The 21,700-nt window shown below is 36.8% G+C and overlaps 1 protein-coding gene and 1 pseudogene across 1 annotated transcript; one reads left to right on the top strand and one right to left on the bottom strand.

Annotated features, from left to right (window-relative positions):
• The first annotated feature begins 786 nt into the window (after nt 1-786).
• On the top strand, nt 787-3,320 carry LOC131395330 (olfactory receptor 5B12-like). Its single transcript, XM_058527248.1, has 2 exons — nt 787-843; nt 1,267-3,320. The coding sequence occupies exons 1-2, from the start codon at nt 787-789 to the stop codon at nt 2,335-2,337; spliced, it is 1,128 nt and encodes a 375-aa protein (XP_058383231.1). The 3' UTR covers nt 2,338-3,320.
• A 7,504-nt stretch (nt 3,321-10,824) lies between these two features.
• On the bottom strand, nt 10,825-11,785 carry LOC131395329 (olfactory receptor 5B12-like; annotated as a pseudogene).
• Between the last annotated feature and the right edge of the window lie 9,915 nt (nt 11,786-21,700).

Here is a 21,700-nt window from a genome sequence, read left to right as displayed (position 1 = left end):
TAATAATAGTACCTGACTCATGGAATTGCTAAATGTACTCAATGAGTTAATATATCTGAACAGCTTAGAACAGTTTCTTGACACACAGTAAGTTCTATGTGTTTGCTATTATAATAACTGAGAATCATTATTATTATTTCTTTGGTCTCCATGTAACAACTCATGAGTTATCACCTCCAGAAAGCCTTCCTGAGTCCCTGAGTTTGGCTAACCACACATCCTTTCTACTTTCAAAGACCTCTAGGCATACCTCTACTTTAGAAATACACTGTGATTAACATATCTTTTGGATATAGGTCTTTCCCACTAGGCCAGCCTTAAAAACGAGGGCTATTGCATATCCCTAAGTATTGTTAATCCAGGAGAAATGAATGTGACAAGACTCCAGAGACAGGAATGTCTCTTGGGTTGAAAAAGCCTCTCCTACTATAACCACGGCAGCCACAATAAGCGATCAGCTGAGCTTCCACTGGAGGTGAGCACAACCGGATAGATGATGTAATGTGGCAGGAGGTCTATGGCTTGGTTGAAGGCACAGAGTCTCCGGGTGAGAACAAAAACATCTATTCCACCTCCCCTACCCACAAATAAAGCAAAAGTATAGATGATGGTGGAAGATGGAAAACATCAGACAATGAGAAAAAATAAAGACTGTCACATGAAGAGAAAACTATGAAAGTTTTCTTCAACCTTTTAAAACACTGTTCATTAATTTGAGAGTTGCTTAAAGATGCCAAAACATCACTAAGAAGGTGCCAGAAATCATGAAGTTTCCTTTAGGGTCCAATGGTTGAAGTGGAGCACCTGATTAAGGGCCCTCATGAATTAGAAAGAAAAGTGTGGGTATCTCTAAAGCAGGGCTCTGAATCATTGTATATCTTCAGCTATTATGAACAACATGGTCAGGGTCCCTCAGCTATGGCAAATGTATTAGATGGGGCTTTTCAGCATCATATGCCAATAAGTGACAAAAAATTTCCTGTGTGTTACTTTCTGTTGGTTAAACTTTCTATGTGTATCATAGACAAGAGTGCCTGTAAGATACGGCTAGTAGTGAAAAAGAGTCCTATTAATGTAATAGAGTATACCATGCAGTGAGCAAGCTGACACATGCCCCAGAGTCATAATATGGTCTCCTTTTGGCAACCATATCATCAAGGATATTCCAGTGTCCTTCCATACCATTCTAAATGAACTGCTTCTCTCAACCCACCCCTATCCACCATTTAGTCCAATTTGTTGCACATGAGTTTCTGCCCTCGATAGGAAGCTGCATATAAGAGTAAGAGACCCTGTTTACACTTCAGTTCCCGTGATAGTGATCAAAGAGCATTATCTTGTGTTTGTCATCTTCTCATAGGTGCCGCTCACCATGATTCCCAAGTGATTTTGACGGAGAACATTTCAGAGGTGACTGAATTCATTCTTGTGGGGTTGACAGATGCCCTAGAGATGCAGGTCCCTTTATTTACTGTCTTCATTCTCATTTACTTCATCACTGTGGTTGGGAAGCTAGGGATGATCATGTTGATTCTGTTGGACTCTCGACTCCACACTCCCGTGTACTTTTTCCTCAGTAACCTCTCCTTGGTGGACTGTGTTTATGCCTCAGCTGTCACTCCTAAGGTAATGGTGGGGTTTCTCACAGGAGATAAGATCATTTCCTACAATGCATGTGCTTCCCAGATGTTCTTCTTTGCAGTCTTTGCCACTAGTGAAAGTTTCCTCCTGGCCTCCATGGCCTTTGACCGCCATGCGGCAGTGTGTAAACCCCTGCATTACACCACCATCATGACAAGTACTGTGTGTGCCTTACTGGTCACTGGCTCTTACATCTGTGGACTTCTGCAGTCTTCCATCCATGTTGCCTTTACTTTGCACCTCCCCTTCTGTCATTCCAATGTTGTTAATCACTTTTTCTGTGACATTCCTCCAATGCTGGCTCTCTCTTGCTCTGATAGCCACACAAATGAAATTGTACTCCTTACATTGGCAGCATTCAGTATTTTTCTCACTCTCTTGGTTATCTTGAACTCTTATCTGCTCATTTTTATAGCTATCCTGAGGATGCACTCAGTTGAGGGACAGAAGAAGGCCTTCTCCAACTGTGCTTCCCATCTAACCACTGTTTCCGTCTTCTATGGGACAATCATCTTCATGTGCTTACAGCCAACTTCTAGTCATTCCATGGACACAGACAAAATGGCGTCTGTGTTCTACACTATGGTCCTCCCCATGCTGAACCCTCTGGTCTACAACCTGAGGAACAAAGAAGTTAAGAGTGCATTCAAAAAGGTATTTGGAAAAGCTAAGTCTTCATTGAGCTTAGCCTTCTAATTAGAAATACCATGAAAACCATGTGAAATTTCTCTTGGACATCTAGTGTACAAGAATATTTTTTGAGCTTTAATTCTTTCTTGTTTTTAATTTCTTTGAGCAGTTTCCTCTCCAATGAGACTGATTCTGTTCATGCTTTGGGAATATGACTGGGTAGGAGAAATCTTGGATGTCTTTTTCTAGAAATAGCATGTTATTTCTATCTTAAGATCAAGATTATAATCCTAGATACTGTAGAATCCCACACTATATCACCTTATTGGTCTAAAGTGCTTTGTAGGTAAATCTCATACGTGTATGACACTAGAATTACATTTTCAATTACTAGAATTCTGAAGAACTCTATGATTCTTGTACATAGCATAGAGGTGTGGTTCTTAAACATTCATGCTCCTAAGAGTGACTTTGAGAGACTGTTGAAATGTTGAATTCCAGAACCTAATTCCAAATATTCTAATTTAGTATATCTCTGGTGGAGCCTAGAAATGTGCAGAATTTCCTTTATTAGCCACATATACCTGAATCCTTAGCATAGATTGCAAGAATGTCAGTGGTGATTTTTGATAATGAGGATACTGTATAAGGTAAGTCTATTTATTTCCTAAACTTCAGAGAGACACACAGTTCAGAGGACAAAAATATATCCATACCCATTCCTTACATGAGTTTTAATACATAAACTTCATATAAGAGAGTATGGATAGGGAGGACTGCCTAGATTCTTATCAAACTTCCCCTGGATTTGAGATGAGGTTGCTGTGCAGATCACACTTTGAGAACTTTTTCCCTAGAGCAGTGGTTCAAAAGCATCATTACCAAACCAGCAGCATTAGCATCATGTAGAACATTTCAGAAATGCCAATTATAGGAATCTCACAACAGACCTACAGAATTAGAAACTCTAGGAGTGCAGCCAAGCTATCTGTGTTTGAACAAGCCCTCCAGGTGATTCGGAAGCATGCTCAGGTTTGAAAACCACTGGACTCAAGCAGTCTAGAAACACTAGCCTGCAGCAGTGGTTCTCAACCTAGGCTGCACATTAAAATAATCTGTGCCAGATTTTTAAAATACTGCTGCCTGGACCTCACCTCCAGAGAGTCTGATTTAATAGATCTGGGGATAAGACCCGGGTACCAGGAGTTTGTAATATGCAGTCACTTCCCCAGAGCCTGATACATAGAAGAGATGGAGGCAAAAAAGATAATATTCATTTAGCATCTACTGCCTTCCCAATTATTTGCATATGCCTTTTCAATCAAGTCCCCCACTAACTCTGAGAGGATCGACCATATGGAGAAGAAGAAATGGAGGCTCAGACATGGGTAGATGGAGACAAAGTGAGAATTTTGAACTAAGTCTGCAGGACTCCAAAACACATGCTTTCCAGTTTAATTCAGCTAACAATTGTTTAACACCATAACATCCTGTAGTGGGCATAAAGGATGTTAAGATGAAAGAAATTCTCTTTTATCAAGTGCCACTAATCTTCTCAGTATAGCAAAATTATCTGTAATTAAAGCATTAGAAGTGAAAGTGATGTGAAAAGTTCAGATAAATATTGATCTAGCATCTTCCTTGAACTGTTTCACTCTTCCTTAGTGTTGATATTCTGAAAATTCCTTAAATCCCTATCACTTCACCTTAGCTCTAAGTAGGAGCACATTAAGCAACATAGGTTTTTGAGATCATTGGAGGTATATAAAGCGGATTGGATTCCTTGTGTTCTGTCCATGCATTGCTAGTACTTACAATGAAGCCCTTCTTACCTGGGAAGATTTGTCATCCTTTTTTTCTAGAAGCTTTACGCTACATAATGAGACACTTCACATGGATAAAGAAGCATAACCAGAAAATGTGCATGCTCCAGTGAACATACATTTTTAGAAGTTTTGAAGACAACGAACCTTAAAATCTGATGTGCTCAGCTTCGCCAAATCCCAAATGTCCCATTGCCTCCCTGAGAAGAAATAGGAAAAGAACAGTCAACGATGAATGCGATCTGAGAAGGCCTTCATGCCCTGACATTTTAAGTTCTGGTGAGCTGGTGTGGGGTATTAGTCACATAGTTGTGGCACATACAGAAAGTTTAGATATGATTTAGATATGATTAACCACGTCTAACACCCTGTGTTGGACAGCACCTGAATAATGTAAAAATTCATCCATCACCTGCCAAATATGCTTCTGTAACTTTTTGATAAAAATGAGTCGTGAGTTTATTCAACTAAAATTTCTGTCTGGATTATTTCTGGAAATGGAAGCTCCTTAGACTGAATGTTTGTGTGCCCCCAGATTTCATATGCTAAATCCTAACGCCCAATGTGGTGGTAGTAGGAGGTGGGGTTTTCGGGAGGAGGCAGATTCAATATCTGGTGAGTGGGATTAATGCTCTTATAAAATACATCCCAGAAGGCTCCCCTGCCCCTTCCACCATGTGAGGACACAGCAAAAAGATGGCCATCTATTAACCAAGAAGCGGACTCTCACCAGACACCGAATCTGCCAGCACCTTGATCTTAGATTTTCAGCCTCCAGAACTGTGAGAAATAAATTTATGTTGTTGATAAAAACACAAATACCCTATCTATGGTATTTTGTTATAGCAGCCCAAGTGAACTAAGACAGAGACATTAGGAATAGCAGAATGAGCTAAAGCTCTCCTCCAAACTAATTGTGACTTTGATTCTAACAAGACGATGAACTCAAGATCAACAGTGAGGAGAAATCCTTTCAGATGAACTACAGAGGAATAAAATAATATCCTTGGTCACTCAGAGGGATTCAATGAGGCCAAGATGTAGTTTTCTACAAGTTAAAAAATGATCTCTGGAACTGGCACTTAATGGGAATTGTACACTCTTGAAGACTGGTATTAGCTCATACATCAGCCCTCTCATCCTCTACTAGCCTTTTTTTTTTTTTTAACAGGAATCATTAAATGCTCACTTGGTGAAAAATTAAATGAATGAATGAGGAAATGTGTGACTGGATGATTACACAAGTGAATACATAAACGAGCAAATGAACTGAGATTGAATAAATGAGTCAGCACCAAACTGGGTCTCTAATGGCTAATTACAGGATTCGAGATTTGTTCCTTGTTTGTGGCCAAAGAGAGGACATCTCTCAGATCACCCCACAATTTTCTCTCTTCCCTTATTGCATGAAAGTACAAACCATGTTCCTTTTCACTAAGTAAACCCAATGCTTATATCTTAGGATAGAGGAAGCACACTTGCTGATTTCACTCTATATTACAAACCTATAGTAATCAAAACAGTACAGTATTGGAGTATAACAGACACTTAGATCAAATGACAGTGAATATATGAAAAGGAATTAGTTTAGTCTTAGAAATTATGAGGAAATATGTGCATAAAAAAAGAACGGAGTATAAAAGAGCGGAACCTACGAAACCAGTTAGAAAAAGCAGCAGAAATTCAAGAGGCCTGGTGGAGAGCCATAGAGGTGGAAGTATGAGAAAGTCACATTCTGGATCCATTGGGAATTGGAACTGAAAGGATTTGCCGATGGTGTGGAAGTGGGGATGGAAAAGAAAGATGACATGCAGTGAGTTGTCATTTACCTCAGAGGGGAGAAACGGCAAGAGGAGAAGGTTAATGAGGAAGATCAAGGGCTAACTTTGACATGTCAAATTAGAATTTGACATGGAGATTGGAGGAGGCAGGTGACATGCAGTTCTAAAGTTCAAGAGACAGGTTTGGGACAGAGCTACACATTTGGGAATTGTTAGTATATAATAGTGTTCACATCAATATACTCTTGCTTTTTGTCTTATCTCAATGGCTGTTCCTTCTCATTCACTTCACCTTCAATATCTTCCCAAACCTTAAATCTTGGTACGGCTCACAGCTTAGTCTCTGGACCTCCCCCTGCTCTACTACCACTCACTTCCTAGGGGACTTCAACTAGTGTCACGGTTCAAAATTTATCAAGAGACCTAACAATAAGTGCTTGGCTTATCATAAATATTACACGTTTGGGGCTATTTTTATTTATTTTTTTTGTGTGGAGGACTAGCCCTGAGCTAACGTCTGATGCCAATCCTCCCCTTTTTTCTTGAGGAAGACTGGCCCTGGGCTAACAACCATGCCCATCTTCCTCTACTTTATATGAGATGCCTCCACAGCATGGCTCAACAAGCGGTGCATCCGTGCGTGCCCGGGATCCAAACCTGCGAACCCCGGGCCACCACGGCAGAGCGTGCGCACTTAACCGCTGCACCGCCGGGCGGCCCCACTGGGCTATTTTTATATAGATCATTGACTACATATAGGTTGTACAATACCAAACAAGACAATTTGGTCTTTACAATTGCTGACGAACATAATTAATTATGTTGTTTTAAAAGTGTTATGGATATTCTAGTATATTAAAGAAACTGTGGTTCTATGAATGATAAGAAGGGAGAATGCATTCTTAATTAACCTCTATATGCACTTGATTCATATATGAGTCATCTATATTGTTCCTAAATCAAAGGAACTCTCTTGATTGACCACTGTAACAAAAAATATTCAAGTTCATTGTGTTTTTTTTTAATGTGTTGCCCAGTAGAGAAAAACCTCTGATAATGCTGACTTTGATGGAAGGTTTGCAAGGACTTATAGGATTAGATGAAGAGGTTAAAATGGAAATTCTGTTAGCAGAATCAGTAAGAAAATCGTACATGAAATCAAAAGGAGTTAACTAAGGAGAAGCAAATGGAACAACTTGGCTGGGTAAGAATTAAAATTATAGTGGTAAAATTATAAAAAAGCTAAAAGTGGTGAATGGGGTAAAATTCTTCAACATGTTTTCTATTCCTTGAGAGAGAAGTAGAAATCTTAGTGTTTTCATGTTAGAAGGGGCCATGAACATCATCTAGTCTAACCACTCATAATGTAGATGAGGAAACTCAAATATAAAAATCTTCAAAATTTGCCTGAGGTAACTTAATATTTGTGTGGCAAAGCACAGCCTAAAATTCACTTCCTAATTGCCCAGGCTAGGATCATTATAATGCACTCCACATCTTGTGTGAGTCCTGATCTCGCTCAAACATTTCCCATCGATTGGATTTACTGGAACACCCGTTGAGGGGTTCCCATTGGGTATAGGTAGAAATGAGGGCACCATCCTGTGGTCCCCAGATAGCAGATGTCTGTGATTATCACACAAAACATTGCCTACTAAATTTGTCACAGCTGATCAACCCAGGAAACTGCCTCCAAATATTTTTTTTTAGTTCGATTTGGTTTATGAAAGCCCACTGGGGAAATTCTTCTTCTTTGGGATCCATGATTTTAAAACATCCTATAGGGCACCAAATTATCTGGCTAAGTCAGGCAAGAATGGCCTCTGAGTAAAGAGAAGACTGCAGAAGAGGAGTCTGGTCCTCCCATACAGGACTCTGGCTTAGGATAATTCCACAATGTCCTTATTTTCCTTGTATCCCTCTTTAGCTTGCCCTATCCCTACAGCTTTCTAAAATCTGACTCTTTTCCTGAATACCAGCACACTCTTTCCCATCTACATCTAGATGTTATGAGGACATCACTTACTGGTCACTTCCCATTTCTAGGGGATTCTACTCATCTAGAGCCCGTGTAACCTTATTTCATTTCACCCTTTTCTTTCTTTCTTTCTTTCTTTTTTTTTTAATTTATTTATTTAGTGTGTGTGTGTGTGTGTGAGGAAGATCAGCTCTGAGCTAACGTCCATGCCAATCCTCCTCTTCTGGCTGAGGAAGACTGGCCCTGAGCTAACATCCGTGCCCATCTTCCTCCACGTTATGTGGGACTCCACCAGAGCATGGCCTGACAAGCGGTGTGTCGGTGCGCGCCCGGAGTCCAAACCCGTCCCACCAGCAGAGGAGTGCACGCTCTCATCCGCTACACCATGGGCCGGCCCTTCATTTCATCCATAAAGAACAGGATGCATAGCATCAGGAAACATTCTGGGAGACCTCCCTTAATCATCTATGGCGGGAATTTTTAACATTTGAGCAAAACAAAAATTTTACCTTTATGAATTTTCTTTAATAGCTGATGGAATTGTAAACACATAAGGAAACATATTCAAAGACTTTGAACAAATGAATTGCTTGCTCTTTTCCTAGTTGATCTTAAATTACTACTTATAATACTTTAGAGCAAGGGCAGGCAAACTTGATCTATAGACCAAATTCAGCCCTTGAATTTTCATGCAGCCCTTGGGCTAGGAATGGGCTTTATACTTTAAGAGAAAAGAATGGAAGAGAGAGAGAGAGAAGGGGGGAGGGAAGGAGAAAGGAATGAAGGAAAGGAGAGAGGAAGGAGGGAAGGAAGGAAGGAAGGAAGAGAGGAAGGAAGGAAGGAAAGAGGGAAGGGAAGGAAGGAGGTGCACCTGAATTAATACATGTGGCAAAATTAGAAGAGTGCTTGCACATTATGACATAGGCGATTATTATTACATTTAAATATGCAATCCAAGGCACGTAAAGAGTCTTTCATCAAACAGATAAATAAGTTTTGAAAAGTTAAATTTATACGTACTTCTTCACATCAGGATTCTCAGAGCCTTTTAATGCTTATCTCCATTGTGGATCACAAAGAGATAGAATATTTAGTGTTTCCCAAATGAGCTTGACTACGTATACATGTATATACATAGCTATTCATCTATCTGTTTATTTATAAATGCATATATGTGTGTGTCTATCTATTTATCTATATCTTTGTGTCTGGTATTTTTGCCATAAGTATCTTTGCCTTAGACATGTTTGCCACAAACATTTTTGCCAAGTAACTAATTGGCTGTAAGGCAATTTTGCTGTAAAAAATAAAATGATGAATAATAAAATAAAAGAGAGACATTAAAAAGGACATAATGAAACATGTGATACATATCTGGACTGCATTTAAATGTTCCATCACATGTCCAGTCCTTATATTTCACCAAATCATCTAAGCCAGATTCTGTACCAAATACCAAAATTCTGTCCATATCGTGTTCTCCACTATCAAATAGTACAATATTTTCACGAAACTTATACTCATCAGGAATCATGCAACCATCTCTTTTTGGCGGCAGGGGAAAGTAGGAAGAGCTTGATTCTTTTGCCTCCAACTTCTAATATTGAGTGATAAATTTGGTAAAGACCACATTAGAGAACAACTGTTGTATTGAAGTTAGCTAAAAAATTGATGACTAATACTCTCGAAAACTGTTGTGAATGACTAGCCGCCTCTTTTACATTTGCCATAGTTTGGTAAACTTTTGGTTTTGATAGGTGGGAGGGAGGACTATGCTCCCCTAAGGATTTGCTAATTTATATGTCATAATTTTCTAGTATAGTATGCAATCTGGGTTTATACTCTCATATTTCACACTTCTAGTAAGTTTTATCACCATGTTTTCTAGTTGAAATCAAACTATCAAATCAAACTCTCAACCAGTTATTTTATCTTTTATGGCAAAATTGCCTCAATCTGAATGATGCTTAGGGTGCTAACACAATGAAATTAAAAAGCTAGGCTAGATTAGTCTTAGAGACCAGCAAAGAGAGTCAGGTCAACCTCTAATTTGAGCTGAATATTGACCTATAAGATGGCGACCTGACTGTACACTTGAAGAGAGAAGCAGGAAGCACGTCCTAGCCTGAGCATTTGAAGACCAGAGTCAAGCCTTCCCATAATATTAAATGTTGTCATTTTAATTTTAGTGAATTAAAATATGCTTTTATTATTGTTTCCCTTTTCTTATACTCTAGTTTGCTTCCTTTCTTACAAATGTCACATAAAGATGTTGATTCTGGATAATGAGTCGATAAAGGTGGAAATTGAGCTAAATAAAGATGCCCATATAATGACATTTATTATCATTGAAAAGGAACAAAACAAACAAACAAAAACCTTCAGCAATAAACCTGTAAACAGGATGTTTGGAACCAATTTTAAGCATAGTAAAATGAAATATTTTCATTAAAAATGTTTTTATAAATAAAATTTAAAAATCACATACAAAAGGGTTATTTCTATTAAAAAATTAATAGGTTCATATTTAAGAATGTATTATCAGACACCAAAATGAATCTTTTAAATTACCATATAAATAGACTAATTCCATGTATGTTTTGAATTCATTTCTCTGTCCATTCTGAGGCATATAAGTTACATGGGGTTTACATGAATGAGGTGTGTGTGGGCATGTACTTAAACAGACATTTGACTGAAAATGTGCATATGGAAGTGTGGATGATTATATAAACAAGTAATACAATGTAATTAAGGGGAAATTTTAAAATAAGAATTCTAAATTCATGTTGATTCTTCCTAAGCTGTTTTCCTGAGATCTCATATTTGTCAAGAGATTTGCCTTGTAGATTTAATAAAGAACTGGGGGAAGTTACTTTAGAAATTTATAAAATTGCTGGTCTAGCAATTTACTATTTTCTCTAGATAGGTCTGAGCTGTATGAAATTGTCTTTTTGTTAATTCTGTATAATTAAAATATGAATCCTATAGAAGACTTTACCTTCGCCAAAGCCTTTTTAAAGGCACTCTTGACCTCTTTGTTCCTCAGAGTGTAGACCAGCAGATTCAACGTGGTTATGACTACGGCATAGAACACAGATGTGATTTTGTCTGTCCGTGGAATGCCTGGAGCTGGGCTGCAAGTATATGAAGATGCCTGTTCCATAGAAGGTGGAGACAGCAGTGAGGTGGGAAGCACAGGTGGAAAAGACCTTCTGGCGTCCTTCAGAGGAGCACATCCTCAGGATGGTGATCAATATAAACAGGTAGGAGATCAAGATGACCAGGACAGAAAAGAGGGCATTGAAATCCACCACAAAGAAAGTAACCATCTCACTGATGTAGTTGCCTGAACATGAGAGTCAGGAGAGGAGGAGCATCACAGAAAAAGTGATCAATCACATTGGATGTACAGAAAGAGAGACTATTCAGTCTCATATTCATGACCCCAGTGTGGATGGAGGCCTCTAGGAAAACCAAGGATATAGGGACCTATGACCAGACATGCACACACATTTGTTGTCATGATAGTGGTGTAATGTAGTAGTTTACACACTGCTGCACGGTGGTCATAGGCCATTGAAGCCAAGAGAAAATATTCTACAACGAAAAAGACTGCAAAAGAGAATAACTGAGCAGCACGTTTTGTAAGCAATGATCTTGTTTCCTATAAAGAACCCAGCTATCACTTTGGGAGTGATAGCTGTGGAGTAACTAAAGTCTGCCACAGAGAGATTACTGAGGAAGAAGTATATGGGAGTGTGGAGACTAGAGTCCAGCAGGATCAACATGATCATGCCCAAGTTCCCAACCAGAGTGATGAGGTAGATGAGCGTGAACATTATAAAGAGTGGGATCTGCAGTTCTAGGTCATCAGTTACCCCCCTAAGAATGAATTCAGTCACTTCTGTACTGTTCTCCACTGGAGTCATTTTTGGATTATGTGAATGCCCTATAGCAATGAGAAAAGAGGATCTGGATAGTAATTGTGCTTAGAGCCATCGTCATGTCCAATGTATAACTTATATTAGTACTCTCTGAATTTAACGTGGGCATAACAAAAAAATATAATTTTTATAAATGTTAGAATATAGATCGTTCTAACAAAAAGTATTTTGGAGATAATGTAACCTAATTTTATATCTTCATAAGTGATTGAATTAAAGTGGAGACATGGAGTGACACAAAAAAATCACAAGATTATTCCTGATGGGTTTATGTTAACCTTCCAATTCAGATTTTCAAACACTAATACAGAGTATTCATTAAATAAAGCAAGTTTAGTGTAATTTAATTCATTTCACTTGAATCACCATTTTGTCATCATCTGCATTTTATCAAGCTCAGAATTATATGCTAGCAAAACATAGTTTAATATATTGTGTTCTAGCCTTCAACAGCCTCACAAGATAATAGGATACACTGAATGTGTATTTACCACACAGTGGGATACTCTAGAAATTTTAGTACAAGTAATAAAGACATCTAGAGAATAAAAGCTAAAAGTATGAGTCCAGACTAGGGACAGTTGGATATAAATTCTAGCTCTACCATAAACTGGGTATTGATCAATATAACTCGGCCATCAGTTTTCCCTTGAACCGTATTGATAATGCAAACTAACATTGTAAGTTCTTATACATTATGACTAGGACAGAGAGATTGATCTATGTATGGATTAGAGAGGTGGACGTTGTAACAGAGGGATTCCAGAGAAGTATGAAATCTAAGGTCCTATATCCTTACTAATTCCATTGCTTCTGTGGCAAATTCCTTCCATTCTCATATTCCTTTCATAATTTCCTCCAATTTTTTATACAATATCCTTCTCCAACCTATATAGTGGCTAGTCTAGCTTCAAGTAAGAATCCATTTATTTTCTGAGTTATCTTGATTGTTAACTAAGGTGTCTGGGTCTCAGTTTTCCCACCTGTTAAAATGGAGGTAACAATATTGTCTGGCACTTTAAAAGTGTTCTACAAATGTAGATATTGTTATATCTAAAAGCTAGTTTAATGTATACTGTTTGAAGAAAGTGACAGGCTCTATCTAGGGATCCAAATTGTAGATGAGGTTAAGGAGGGCTTCCCTGTGAACATGAAATCTGGGATCCTATGATCTCATCCATTACATGTTCCTTTGCATCAATCTAATTAATTTATGCAAGAAATTATGATAACTTGGATCAGCGTGATAGTGAGAGAGGTAATGTATATTATCCAATTCTGGATATATTTCAAAAGTAGAGTTGGCCGTATTTCCTGATGTATTGAATATAGGGCATTAGAGAAAGAATGAACAATGATGACTCCATTTTTTTTTATAGTGATACAAGAAATGGTGTGGAAGCAGTATGTGTTTGGGAAAGAACAGAGAGACCATTGCAGGTTAGTCACGTTGAGTTTGAGATTATTTTTGGCCATCCAAGGAGAAGTGTTGCATAAACACTAGGGCACGCAAGTCTGGAGTTCAGAGCAGCAGACTGGCAGCATTAAATTATATTAATTTGAACTCTGTAGGCAATTTCTAATTTATATATATATAAATATCATATTAAATTCACGAGAGTAAATAGAAATCACCAAAGGAAAAAGTTTAAGAAACACAAAAATCAGAGTATTGGGGCCGGCCCTGTGGCTTAGCGGTTAAGTGTGCGCTTTCCGCTGCCGGCGGCTGGGGTTCGGATCCTGGGCGTGCACCAACGCATCGCTTGTCTGGCCATGCTGAGGCTGCGTCCCACATACAGCAACTAGAAGGCGTGCAGCTATGACACACAACTATCTACTGGGGCTTTGGGGGAAAAATAAATAAATAAAATTCTAAAAAAAAAATCAGAGTATTGTACTGTTAACAAAGTCAAGAACATGAGGTGACATAATGTGAAGAGGAAAGTGGAAGGGAAAATTGCCACCACTTGAGATGGCAGCGAGGGAAGCACCATCCCAGTACACAGATTTCAGTTAGACCAGGTAGGTAAAAGGAACTGTCAGAGGAGAGGTTAAGTGTATATTGGGTTATGTTAGATGACTGACTATAAATTCTAGAGGGCACAGTGGAAAGATTTCAAGAATTTGGGCAGGAATAAGTTTGGGGGAAAAAAAAGGGATGTAAAGAGATACGGACTTCATTTTATAGGGGTTGAGGGCTGATGTGAGATTATCACCTTCATGATAAGTGACATAGCTATAAATAGAATAATGACGTTAGCCCTAAGGTCTCCAAGTGGACAGTGACAACCAGGCTATGAGGTTAGGGTGAGAAAGGGAGGATGAAGATGTTGACAGTGAAGCATGCAGAGTTCCTTGCTCCCACTTTACTCTTGCTGTTAGTGGTATGGAGACCACTGGAGAGGCACTATTAACCAGAAGAGGGCACCCTCTTGTTTCCTCATCAAATTACCTCAATCAACACACTGAATTGTAGACATTCTTAAATCTGATGAAAACAATGTACTAAAGGGCATTTCTTTTCTTTCTTTCTTTTTTTTTTTTTTTTTTTACCATCTTTCTTCTCAACAAAGTGAAGAAGTGGATATTAATGCCACGTTATCTTGGGTGGAAAAAAAAACTAGTCTTAGGTACACTCTTGTGATCAAATTAATCTACTGATAAGAATAAAGTCTATTGAAGCATTTCGTGATATTTTATCATTCTTCGCTCAAAGATCGGGAACTTTTTATGGATTGGACTGCCACATACTTGGTGCTCAGGAAATAATTAACAAATGCAATCTTCCTGACAAGATGTTCTGTGCCCCGAGTCCAAATCTCCTTTATTCTTCAAAAAATAATACAAGGTTCAAAGCTTCCATGAAGTCTTTAGCAACTATTCTTCTTTAGACACTGGCTTGCCATTGTAATCTGTGGGGAACCTTTTGTCACTGTGTTACTCATAATAATTTGCTTTATCTAATTTAAGCTTAATCTTCCCATATAGATGCTCAAGTGGATATCAGAACTTTAATAATGACTTAAAATGTGAGAGCTAGGATTTATTGTGCACTTGTTATTCTGGGGGCACCACATGCATACTAACTTCCATTAATTTATCATGCAACCATGTGAGATATTATGCCCATTTCACATGTGGGGACACTGAAGCTTGTTGACAATAAGTTACATACAGAAGACCATAAAGCTAGCAAGTAGCAGAGTTGGAATTTGAAACCATGTCATTGTGAATCAAAGCCTGAGTGCTTAACTACTAAGAAATACTCCCTTAATATTTTACATATAATCTAACCTGTCTACCCCAGCCATGGACGCACACACAAGTTACTCATTATGTTGTCTTATTCAACTGACTGACTGATGTATTGAATGTCATTTGGAGCCAATGAGGGGAATTAAAACTCACAGCCTTGGGAATCAAATATACTTATTAGCTGGTATGAATTTGAGCAAATAACCTATCTTTCTGAATCCCAGCCAAATGACAAGAACTATATCCACAAATATTTACAATCAACTTCCTCTCCCTAGCCTCCAATAAAAAATCCTTCTACAGTTAAAAGGAATATAATTTTTTAGTAACACTGATCATTAAGTCACATAGAGAGCTGGAATCTGTTCATTTATTCATCTAACATTCATTCTCTCTTTAAGTCTGAAGCAAATGTTTATGGTATACCAGGTAGTGTGCTAATTCTAAGACCTACAGTGATATACAGAACGCATTCCCTGACCTCAGAATGTGTAGTGGACCAAGACATATATATAAACTGGTGATTATTATGGGATGTTCTTATTCACTATTTTCCTTGTTACCTCTGTATCTGAAAACTTATACAGACTGCAGATTAGATCTAGAGGCTTACCTTGCTCCCTGAACAACATAACAGGAGAATCCAGAAGATTCATATGTGAGTCTCAAATCACAAATTCAGTCTGTTAAAAAAAAGAAACCCCATATAGACATATTTTCTTTAGTATTTCATCAAAAGGGTAAAAGTTCTCTAGAGCAAAGAAATATTGAGGGAAAAAAATGCTTATTTGCCTTGGAAGCAGCTAACATGAATTCTATTGTTAGATTTACTGATTCCTCTTCTCAAAAAAGTCAGTTAACTGCTTTGAGCCTCTATATCTTCCTCTATAAAATGGAAATATTAGAAAGATATCCCCCAACAACATGCCCCCTGTTGCTGTCATGAGAAAATAAGAGAGATCCTATAATGTCTTATACCTGAGAAGGGGTGATGATCATAACTATAATCAAAGTCTTTATTATTTGCAGATATTTTCCTTGGTCGTTATTTCATGCCATCAGTAAATCTCAGTTTGGAGGAAGATCATTGTTGGTAGTAGACAATTATTAAAAATAAGGCAAATGAATGAATGGTCCAGGAGTTCTAGTGCTTGATACCTCTAATATGAGGCCCAATGGAGTCACATGGGGACTTGAAAGGTTTAAGGCTGGGAACCAGGAGGGGGTTTTACAATCATGGAACTCTCATGGGACAAAGCCCCCACAAGAGCAACAACAACTCTTTATCTCATGCACTAGAGAACACGTGATTAAAGTGTCTTTGGGGATCCAGCTCTGCTTGTTGAGGGAGACCATGAGTGTGTTTATATTACTTGTACTAATTATCTTTGATAATGCAAAAATAAAGTTACAGCATGGCCTCCAGGGCAGAAATTTGGCATAAACATGGGGTGATAGAGACACAATCGCTGTGATTAAACAAGCCAAATGGATCCCAGAAATTATTGCATCCCTTAATTCATCTTAAATATTGTCACCATTGATACAAATTATCCATTCATTCAACTGTTCCCAAATGAGTGTCAGTCACAGTTTTGGGCCCTGGGTGCACATATCTATGCAAAACAAACACGGTTCTTAGTCTCATGTGCTTAAGTTTAATAAATAAGACAAACACAAAGAAATACACAAATAAGCATATAATTATAAACAAAAAAGTAAAATATACTTTAAATTAATTGGTCAGAATGTTTTCTCAGGAAAATCAACATTTCAGCCAATGTCTAAAGGATAAAAAAGAGGCAGCATGGGAAAGATTGCCCCAAGCAAAGTAAAAAGTTATGATAGTTAAAGTAAAAGTTAAGGCCTCCAGATGTCGAAGAATTTGGCAAGATCTAAAGAAAGCAGAGTGACTGCAGCATAGTTAGGATGACCTTTTCCTTGGCAGTTTCTTTTCAGTGTCCTTTCCAGGACAAAATCTTTAAAAAAAACAACCAAAAAATACACATCCCAAACACCAAAACTATCAGCAGGGATAATACGTATGGATCATTGGACCAGAATGGGCAGGTTGTAAGAATAACTCAAATCCTATCCTGCCTAAACCAAAAACTAATGGGATTGACAGCTACCTTCAGATTGGAGCCCATTTTATTCCCATTAATTTAGGAACCTGTATCATTGTAAGCAAAGTCATAACGTATTTCTCAAGGAGAATCCATCATGTCCGAAAAGTATTCCTTAGAGACCATGGGTTTTAAAAGCCATAAGAGAGTGAGTAATTCTTCAGATTTACATTATGGCATTGGAGTAATTAACCTCTACTCTATTGAGGCATAACTAATAGAATACTCATACACCAAGGTATTCAGCCTGTTCAGTTCTCATTCATCACCATCTTACACTACTAATACCGTTCTGTCTTATCCTGGCAAAAACACCTGCTGCCCTTATTACTGGAAATGTGTTAGAATCCTTCTTTTCTGTAAGTTAATGCTGTAACCAGTATCTATATAGTATAGTGGTTGTAAGCATATAATATGAAGACAGATATACTCCATTTTGTACTTATTAAACCTTTACCAAACACTTGCAATTAAACTGGTATAATAGCACTCTACACATCATTATATCGTAATATGTTTGGGAGGAAATATGTATATTATGCTAGAGTGCCTAAAGTGTTAATCACTCAAAATATTCATGGTAATGATTGTTATTGTTCTAATAATGCACAAACTTTTCTTGAGAACACACAATGTATTAAATCCTTTCTTCCCAAGAAATACGATAGTTAGACTTTAAGTGGGAATATAAAACATGCCTACAAAAAAATTCTGGGCAAATATTAGCAAACGAAATTCAATAGTACATTAAAAGCGTCATACACCATGACCAAGTGGGATTTACTCCAGAGAGGCAAGGATGGTTCAACATCTGCAAATCAATCAATGTGACACACCACATTAGCAAAATAAAGGATAAAAGTATAAGAGCAGCTAATACACAAAGAGAAAGCAACGTTATTTGTGATAAAAACTCTCAACAAAATGGGTGTAGAGGGAAGATACCTCAACATAATAAAAGCCCTATATGACAAGCCCACAGCTAACATCATACTCAATGGCAAAAAGCTGGAAGCTTTTCCTCTAAGATCAAGAACAAGACAAGGAGGAACATTTTAACAATATTAATTCCTCCAATCTGTGAGCACAGAATATCTTTCCATTTGTTTGTGTCTTCTTCAATTTCTTTCATCAATGTCTTATGATTTCCAATGTACAACTCTTTCACCTCCTTGCTTAAATTTCTTTCTAGGTATTTTCTTCTTTTGATTCAATTGTAAATGAGATTGTTTCCTTAATTTCTCTTTCTGATAGTTCATTATCAGAGTATAGAAATGTAACAGATTTTTGTATATTGATTTTGTATCTTTCAACTTTACTATATTGTAACAATCTTTTGGTGGCATCTCTAGGGTTTTCATATATATAATATCAAGTCATCTGCAAATAGTGACAGTTTTACTTCTTCCTTTTCTATTCGGATGCCTTTTATTCCTTTTCCTCACTTTATTGCTCTGTCTAGGACTCCCAATACTATATTGCATAAGAACGGTAAGCATTGGTATCCTTGTCTTGTTCCTGACCTTAAAGTAAAAGCCTTCAGCATTTCACCATTGAGTATGTTGTTAGCTGTGGACTTCTCATATGTGGCCTTTATTTTGTTAAGGTACATTCCCTCTGTATTCACTTTGTTGAGAGTTTTTATCACAAATGGATGTTGAACTTTGCCAAATTTTTTTAGCATCTGTTGAGGTGGTCATATGATTTTTATCCTTCAATTTGTTAATGTGGTGTATCACACTGATTGATTTGCCAATGTTGAACTTTACTTGCATCCCTGGACTAAATCTTGCTTGATCGTGGTGTATGATGCTTTTAACGTATTGTTGAATTTGGTTTGCTAGTATTGTGTTGAGGATTTTTGCATCTGTGTTCATTAGTGATGTTGGCTTTTGATTTTCCTTTCTTCTGGTATCCTTGTCTGGTTTTGGTATCAGGATAACGCTGACTTCATAAATGAAGTATTTGCAAGTGTTTCCTCCTCTTCTACTTTTTAAAAGATTTTGAGAAGAATTGGTATTAATTCTCTTTTGAGTATTTGGTAGACTTCACCAGTGATGCCATCTGGCCCTGGACTTTTGCTTGTTGGGATATTTTTATTACCGATACAATCTCCTTACTAGCAATTGGTCTGTTCTGATTTTCTATGTCATCATGATTCAGTCTTAGAAGATGGTTTCTAGGAAATTATCCATTGCTTCTAGATTGTCCAACTGTTTGTTGTATAATTGTTCTTAGTAGTCTCTTATGGTTCTTTGTATTTCTTTGGTATCAGGTATAAGATCTCCTCTTTCATTTCTGATTTTACTTATTGGAGTCTTATCTCTTTTTTTCTTGGTGAATCTAGCTAAAGATTTTCAGTTTTGTTTATTTTTTCAAATAATCAGCTCTTGGTTTCATTGATCTTTTCTATTGTCTTTTTAATTTCTATTTTATTTATTTCCACTCCAAATTTAATTATTTCATTCCTTCTACTAACTTTGGACTTTGTTTGCTTTTCTTTTTCTAGTTCCTTGAGGTGTATAGTGAGGTTGTTTATCTGAGACTTTTCTTATTTCTTGAGGTAGGTATTTATTACTATGAACTTTCCTCTTAGAACTGCCTTCCCAGCTTCTCATAAGTTTTATGTTGTATTTAAATTTATCTGATTTAGCTATTTTTTAATATATTTTTTGATTTCTTATTTGACTCATTGGTTGCTCAGTTTAATCATGTTTTCTTATCTATTCAGCTTATCTCTACCTTTTATGGTATAGTTTATAGAATACATTTTTAATTTAAGTATTACTGTTTATGAAGGTCTTTCTTTTGCCAATTAGCAATTTGTTTTCTGTGTTTCTCAATCATATTTTCCCTCAATGTCTCCATTACTGCCTTTGTTTTTGTTTAGTTGATTTGTGTAGTGTGCACTTTGGTTCTCTTATCATTTTATTTCCTGTGTATTTTTCATTTATTTTCTTAGTGGTTATTCTGGGGATTACAATTAACATCTTAAACTTATAATATTCTACTTTACGTCAATACCAATTTAGATTCAATAGTATAATAAAATTGTGTACTCATACAGCTATATCTCTCGCCTTTTACATCTTTATTGTCACAAATTACATCTTTATACATTTTGTGACCATTAACATAAGTTGATAATTATTTTTAAGCATTTGTATTTTAAATCATATAAGAAAAATAGAGCGGTTACATACCAAAAATACAGTAACATTCCCTTTCATTTGCCTACATAGCTACCTTTATAGTGTTCTTTATTTCTTGCATGGCTTTGAATTACTATCTAAAGTTATTTTATATCAGTCTAAAGGAGTTTTTTTTCTTTTTAAGAAATTCTTGTAGGACACATTGACTAGAGATAAATTCTCTGGCTTTTATTTTTTATTGGGAATTCTTTAATTTTTCTTTCATTTTTTGAAGGAAAGATTTACCAGATGTAGAAATCTTAGTTGACAGGATTTTTCTTTTAGAACTTTAAATATCTTCTCTCACTGCCTTCTGTTTTCATGGTTTCTGATGAGAAGTCAGCTATTAATCTTATTCAGAATCCTTTGTATATGACAAGTCACTTCTATCTTGCTACTTTCAATAATATTTTTGTCTTTGGTTTTCAATAATTTGATTACAATGTGTCTCAGTACGTATTTCTTTGTGATATCCTACTTGCAGTTTGATGAGCTACTTGGATGGGTAGATTCATGTTTTTAATCAAATTTTGGGAAATTTTACCCTTATTTCTTCAAATATTCTTTCTGCTCCTTCTCTCTCCTCTCCTTCAGGAACTCTCATTATGCATATTCTGTGACACTTGATGGTCATCAAAGGGTCTCTTAAGCTCTGTTCAGTTTTTCTTCATTGTTTTTTCTTCTGTTCCTCACACTGGATTAATTCAATTGAATTATTGTTAAGTTTGCTAGTACTTTCTTCTTACTGCTCAAATAATTGTTGAAACCCTCTAGTGAATTTGTTATTTCACTTGTATTTTTAGGTCCAGAATTTATATTTAGTTACTTTTATCATTTCTATCTGTTTGTAGATATCCTCTATTTGTTCAGACATTATTCTCCTGGTTTCCTTGAGTTCTTTGAGTATATTTAAGACAAGAAACTTAAAATCTTTGTCCAATCATTCCAGTGTCTGCACTTTTCCAGGAACAATTTCTGTTAATTCTTTTGTTTTTCCTGTGAATGGGACACATCTTCTTGTTTCTATGCATGTCTCTTAATTTTTATTGAAAACTAGACATTGTGAATACATAGTATGATAAATTTGAAAATCAGATTCTTCTCCCTCAGGTTTTTGTTGTTGTTTTCCTGCTGTTGGTTGTATTTGTTTGTTTAATAAGTTTTCTAAACTGTTTAATGACTGTATATTTTGTGTTTGCTGTCTGAAGTGTCTGTCACTTTAGCTTGTGTGCAGTTACTGGTCTGACAAAGGTTTCCTTAAACGTCGTGGTTAAGTTGCCATTTTCATGGCCCAACATTTACTTGGTTTCATTATTTTGAATATTTTT

Source organism: Diceros bicornis, chromosome 31 (genome assembly GCF_020826845.1).
Source record: "Diceros bicornis minor isolate mBicDic1 chromosome 31, mDicBic1.mat.cur, whole genome shotgun sequence".
Lineage (NCBI taxonomy): Eukaryota > Metazoa > Chordata > Mammalia > Perissodactyla > Rhinocerotidae > Diceros > Diceros bicornis.
Note: the sequence above shows the minus strand (reverse complement) of the source record. Positions and strands in the feature narration are given on the sequence as shown.